General features: G+C 52.9%; 1 protein-coding gene across 1 annotated transcript; it reads right to left on the bottom strand.

Moving 5' to 3' along the window:
• Window positions 1-1148: 1148 nt before the first annotated feature.
• On the bottom strand, window positions 1149-6125 carry Abhd15 (abhydrolase domain containing 15). Its single transcript, XM_021176470.2, has 2 exons — window positions 5153-6125; window positions 1149-2900 (listed from the first exon to the last, which is right to left on the bottom strand). Exons 1-2 carry the CDS (start codon window positions 6004-6006, stop codon window positions 2381-2383), a joined length of 1374 nt encoding a protein of 457 aa, XP_021032129.1. The 5' UTR covers window positions 6007-6125; the 3' UTR covers window positions 1149-2380.
• Window positions 6126-6211: the final 86 nt, after the last annotated feature.

The raw sequence follows: 6211 nt of genomic DNA, 5'->3' as shown, positions 1-6211 counted from the left end.
AGGAAAGGAAAGGAAAGGAAAGGAAAGGAAAGGAAAGGAAAGGAAAGGAAAGGAAAGGAAAGGAAAGGAAAGGAAAGGAAAGGAAAGGAAGGAAAATCCAGCCAGACTTTCTCACAAAAGTGTTCTCTAGAAGAAATGGGTCCTGTAGTAGCTGATCTAGAAAAATTGCCCAGAGTTTTGTCATTAGAGACACTTTAAGCCTTAGGGTTGAACTACTTCTTTTCCCATCTTACCATTATTTCTGAGGGATCCAATAACATACGGAACAGCAGGACCCTAATTAACTGAAATCCCTACTGTTTCAGATGTGGGAGTAGGGGTGGGTGGCCATATGCCAGCCATCCCCCACCCAAGCCTTCCACCCTTGGCTGTGGTTCACCAGCGACAGGGCAGCTTCCTCTTTAGAGTTCAGTTCCTTTTCATTTCTCTTGCTCAGAAAGGAGGAAAGAATGCCACAAGAGGGTGTGGGGGAGGGGCCAGAAGTGGAGAAGAGGGGGAAAGCCTCTTTCACAATAGGATATGTGCCTTAGATGACTGGATGTTGTCTGGATTATATCTTGGAGTTACTTCATTGATTCCTTTTTTTTTTTTTCTTTTTTGGTTTTTCGAGAAAGGGTTTCTCTGTGTTCCCCTGGCTGTCCTGGAACTCACTCTGTAGACCAGGCTGGCCTCGAACTCAGAGATCCGCCTGCTTCTGCCTCCCAAGTGCTGGGATTAAAGGCGTGCACCACCACTGCCCAGCTAGGTTCATTGATTCTTATTCTAAAAGAACAAGATTAGAAGGCTCGGTGGGATAGCTAGCACAAGCCTTTAATTCCAGTACTCTGATGGAGCTCTGTACTTGAGGACAGCCTGGGCTATATAGTGAGTTCCAGGCCAGGCAGAAAACAAAACAAAACTCCCAAACAAACAACCCCCAAACTGGAGAGGACCAGATTATCCACCCTTGGGATGGGAGTCCCAGTACACCTGGGTGCTATCCTTGTCCTTTGACTGTGAGAGTCTCTGTCGAACTGTTTTGCTGCCTTAAGTCAGAAACAGGTGACTTCTTTCCCACTGATAAACTGAAAAATAACTTCTGGACTGGATGTATAGCTCAGCGGTAGAGTGTTTTGTTTGCCTAGTGAGTGAGGCCCAGGCACCATGAATAAATAACAAACAAAACTTCAGGGTAGATTTTTGAATCTTAACAACAATATGGATCCAGATGTCTAGCTGTCAAAATGATTTGTAAAGGCTTAATCCAACCCAAGCCATGTAAGTCATCCTGGGAGCTATGGCTTACTGTTCTTGGGCCTTCAGCATTCTTCCTCATAAAACCAAATGCCCACTTAGTGGCTGAGTGAACGGGTTCGGAAAACAGGCTTCTGCCTTTTGAATAATTGAGCAGACAAAGCTGTAATGTGAGACACTCAGAAATAGTTGGATTCCCTTCACTAAGCCCTCGGGGTTTCTCCCCTCCGCTCCCAGACCTCTTGCCTGGCTGTGGAAAGGGAGAAGAAGCTAGTACCAGAAGAAAACTGATCAGACACTATTGTGAGGGTTGCTATCCTTCCCACTGACTGTGAGAAAGCCCACCCTTCAGGAGGAACACATCTGGCCAGCTGCGGCTCTCTGGAGGAATCTCCAGGATCAGAACTGAAGGTGTGTGTGTATCTGGCCTAACCTGGCTACCACAACCATGATCTAATGGAACCCTTAGACCCTGGGGAATAGCACCTCTTACTCCTAAAATAACTTTTAGGAGACGGGCTGGACCAGCTTGAGAGCCTGGCCTAGGTCAGAGCTTCCATCTACCATGAGAGGCAGGGACAGACACATACATTCTACCCTTGCTAGCTCTTTCCACCCTGGCCTCAGCCCAGCATCTCTTGCCTCTGCTGGCTTCTCAGCCAGGGGAGAGCTAGGCCACCGACAGCCTGCTTCCCCAGCTGCTGATATGCAAGTCAGAGCAGAACCCCAACCGCAGAGCACATGAGGGAAATGGGACAGAGACACAAACATCCTGTCCTTTCTGTACCAAGTGGCTCCAGCTCGAGACACAGAGTCACCAAGATGATTATTTATGTGGGACAGAACCACCCATTGACTCTCATAAGTTCATCCTGCCTGGACTCCCAGCTGGGTGAGCCAGAATTTCTCTCCGGTCTATGGACTTCGCCAGGGCTGCTATTCTGCTTGGGACTTTGATGACAGGAAATAGTGGCTCAGGGCTGAGCAATGTTTCTTAGAGCCAGGGCAATTCTTCTCAAGGTAGTGCAGCACAGGGTGAAGTTCCTTCTCCAGTTAGCAAGAGAGGGACACAGAGCTCCCCGCTCCTCGCTGTGATACCTTGTGGGGGTCTTTCTCACAAGTCCAGGGGCTTCCCCAGGCGAGAGCCTCACCTGGTGTATGAACGCTTCCAGTTGAAAATCTCCTCCAGATTGGAAGAAACCTCTCGCTTCTGCAGGCCTCCCCAGCGACGCCGGCCCCCTAAAAATGAAGTCCTGCGCCTGCTCAGCCCTTTCATTCTCTCTTCCATTCGGAAGAATTCAGTCAGGGCCCTGAAGGACTCCAAGATGACCTCGTGGCTCCATGCTGGCAAGGGCTCAGGGCGCAGGAAACCACAGTGGCCTCCACGGCGACTGAGCAGCAGGAAGAAGTACGGGTTGCTGTGGAAGAGTTCCGCAGGCAGAGTGTGGTCTGGGGGTCCACACACCGGGTCGTCAGCACTGCAGATGCACAGCACGGGTACCGCAGCCTCATCCACATCCCGGAGTGGGTCGTTGAGATCCCAGTAGGTATCCCAGCTGATGGGGCAACTCTTGGTGTGACAGAACAGGGTCTCCTCAAACTCTCGCAGGGAGCCACTCCTGAAGAGCTTGCCGGTGTCTACTGTGTCCTCCAGGGCAGAGGCATACCTGACCACAGGGGAATGAGAGACCAGGATAGAGAAATCAGAACGTTAGACGACAGGCAAAGTTACTGCGGAGGCGGTGCCCAGGCCAGAGTCTAGCCACAGAGACTTTGAGCTCTTGAAATACAGAAAAGAGCATGAGTCTTTGATCTCAGCTGTCAAGAGGCAGAGGCCGGGTGGATCTCTGTGAGTTCCAGGCAATGACTATCAATGAGTCTCAGTCTCTCAGACACAGTCCCCACCCCCACCCCCCCACCCCCCACACACGAGCAAACAACACAGCCCCTTTTAAAGACCTATTTCATGTGTGTACCACGTGCTCATGCAAATCAGAAGCTCCCCTGGAACTGGAGCTACAAGATGGTTGTGAGCCACCATGTGGGTACTGGGAGTTGAACCAGGATCCTCTGCAAAAGCAAAGGTGCTCTTAACCTCTGAGCCATCCTTCAGGTCACCCAAACCCCTTTCATATTGTGGCCATTACGTAAGATCAGAAGATTTCTGATATAATGCAGAGGTTTGGCTTCTCCATAGGGATGATCACTTCTTCTCTGACACCCCTACCATTTATCCCAGGGATAACATTTGACTTTCAGCTGTTGACCAGGGATAGCGCTCCCTGTAACCTCAACTTCTGACCTTTTGCAATGAATTCATGACCTGTCTCCTCTGAGGCTCCTCCAGAGAGAACTCACTGTTTCAGACAATCCAGACTAGGGGCTGATACCTCTCCCTCTCCCACAATTTACCACTGTTTTATTCCATTCATTGCCTGTGTGTTTTTAGGTTGATGAACATGCCTGGTGGTGTGACCTTGGTCGGGGACACCGACACCCGGGGCATGCACTCCTAGCAAGTGCTTGGCAGCAGGGAAAACAACTGGGACTACAATCAGTCTAGTAGATGGTCTCCTAAATAGGGGCCTGCAAACTCCTGAAGTGGGAAAAGGGACCTCTTAGCTCCCTGGGGAGGGCCTGAAAGGGTCACAAGGAGGTGGGAGTAGGCAGTTCGGTCCTTTAGGTAGATTAATCAATCCTGACAGTTGACTTTAGAATTGTGTGTGAGTTTCCAGCCCCAGATTTCCACGGCAAGGGCAGTTCCTGAAGGCCCTGGTTTCGTCTCCATTTACCTCGCCCAACTTTCTGGCTTGAGGCTATGGGACATGCTGAAGGTGGTCATTTTGGAGTGCAAACTATGGCAGGCAGTTAAGTAGACTAGAGTACCCTGTCCCTGGAGCAAACCTCTGAGTTGCCATGGCAGCACCTCTCGTTAAGCCTCAGGATTTGACCTTTGCAAAATAGGAGGAGGTAAAATAGCAAAGGAAAAAAAAAAGAAAGAAAGAAAAAGAAAGAGAAAGAGTTCTGGTCGGCAGGTCAGGGTCCTGTGCTTTCATGTAATGGGCACAGCACCTGCAGAGGTGTTATTAACTCTACTCAGCTGAAAGGGGAGCAAGCCTTAAAGGGGCTGGCTGACTCCCTGTAAGGTCAGGATTTGACCCCAGTCAGGCTTGACCCCATGTCCTGGGTTTTCCTATTTGTTGCCAGAATGCCTCTGACCTCATTTTTGCCATCTCTTAGGAAAGACTGGAAATGTCATTCAAGTGGTTTCTGTGGAACAGTCTTGCCTGGTGTTCTCCCTCTGGAGGTCTGTTTTTTGTTTGTTTGTTTGTTTATTTGTTTTAATGTATGCAGTGTCTGATGCCTGTAATCTCGGCACTTAGGAGGTGAAGGCTGAGGGTCTGGAGTTCAGGGACACACACCCTCAGCTGTGCAGCCTGAGTTGTATGAGACCTTGACTCAGAAAGAACAAACACAGGAATAAGTGTTGTGTACTCACCTAGAAATATGTAAAACATCTGTCAGATTGAAGGATTTTAATAAGCCAAAGGCTGTACATCTCTCATTCCTGCCACCTCCTGGCTCAGAGTCTGAAGGTAAACACTCTGGACAGATAATCGGCCGCAATTGCTTCCAGAGCCCTGTTTGCTGACCTATCTAGCTATGGACTAAGTGGTAAATGCCAGGTGCAGGCCTCTGCTGCCCACCGGTTGCTAGGACACCTGCGACTGAGATGAACTGATGGGGCCCTCTTGGAGGCCCTGGGGCTAATATGGCTTTGAAACCCACTTTCCTGGCTCTATGTCAATTATAGGGTTTGAACAGCTTTGGAAACCTTGTGAGAACTTTGCCCCAACCTACCCACAAAGCTCTGTTCCCATACCAGGCAGAGCTGTAGACTTCTATTCCCGTTACCCACCTGCTGAGAGCGATTTTCTGGTGCAGCAAGAACCCACGTTCATAGGGCCAAGGTAAGCCAGCCTCGAACCACTCGCGACAGCGTAGCACTGGCGAGATGCAGGCGGCGCCAGTCACATAGCTAGAGGAGCCGCACTCCCCCAAGTAGGACAGCAGCAGCGCGGACCCTGAACCCTCGCTCACCGCGAACAGGGGGGCCGCCGGGTGTCGGAAGCGAATGTAAGTCACCGCCTCCTTGAGGTCGGACGGGTCCCCGAAAGGCTGTAGTCTGGGGCTGACTAGCGGGCAACCGTGGTGGCCGCGGCGATGGAAGATGACCGGGTAGTAGCCGCGCTCCAGGGCGAGCAGGCACAGCCCCAGTACATTGCGAGTGAGGCGTCCCCATGCATTGGGGATTACCAACAGCACTGGAGGGAGGCTCCCAGGGTTGGTGACCCGGCGGCCCCTGGCACAAGGTCCTATGACCCAATCCAGAGCCACCAGCCCATCATCTGCCAGCTGCAGGTACTCACGGGCTAGCTCAGGCCCGGGCCCGACAGGCAGGATGAAGTGGCAGAAGGTCTGCAGGTGGGGCCCCGACAGCCAGGAGCGGGGGCTGGGTTCCAGCGCCGCCGAGCGTCGCAGAGCGCGCAGCAGGCACTGGGCCAGCGCCGACGGCTTGCAAATGAGGCTGCAGCCTCCGGGGAGCGCTTCGCGCCGGTCGCTCAACTGATCCGCGGGGCCTCCGCTCGCCACCTCCTGCTCCTCGTGGTCCCGGACCGAGGTTCGCGCTCCGACAGCGCGCTTCCAGGGGCGCAGGAGGAGCAAGGCGAGCGCCGCCAGCAGCAGCGCTAGAGCGGCCGCCCACGGAGGCATGGCCTGGCAGGACTGTCCCCGGAGGGAGGCACTGGGCTGCGGGGAGCGGAGCTGTCCCCTCGTCGGGCTCCTCGCTCTGCCCGCGCGGCTCCGCCCGGCCGCCCGTGGCTGTCAAGAGTCCTCCCAAGCAAGAGGGCGCGCGCGCTCCGGATTGGTCGCGGTCAGGAGGAGACAGCCAGTTCGGGTCGAGCTCCCCTCGCCCGCC

This window comes from Mus caroli, chromosome 11 (genome assembly GCF_900094665.2).
Source record: "Mus caroli chromosome 11, CAROLI_EIJ_v1.1, whole genome shotgun sequence".
NCBI classification, from domain to species: Eukaryota; Metazoa; Chordata; class Mammalia; order Rodentia; family Muridae; genus Mus; species Mus caroli.
This window is presented reverse-complemented; position numbering and strand designations above follow the sequence as displayed.

Bases quoted from the DNA above. Each gene is read 5' to 3' on its own strand.
- Abhd15 (XM_021176470.2), bottom strand. From the start codon at position 6,006: ATGCCTCCGTGGGCGGCCGCTCTAGCGCTGCTGCTGGCGGCGCTCGCC. The intron at 2,901-5,152 runs GTGGGTAACGGG...CCCTGTGGTCAG, and splicing joins CAGAAAATCGCTCTCAGCAG to GTATGCCTCTGCCCTGGAGG.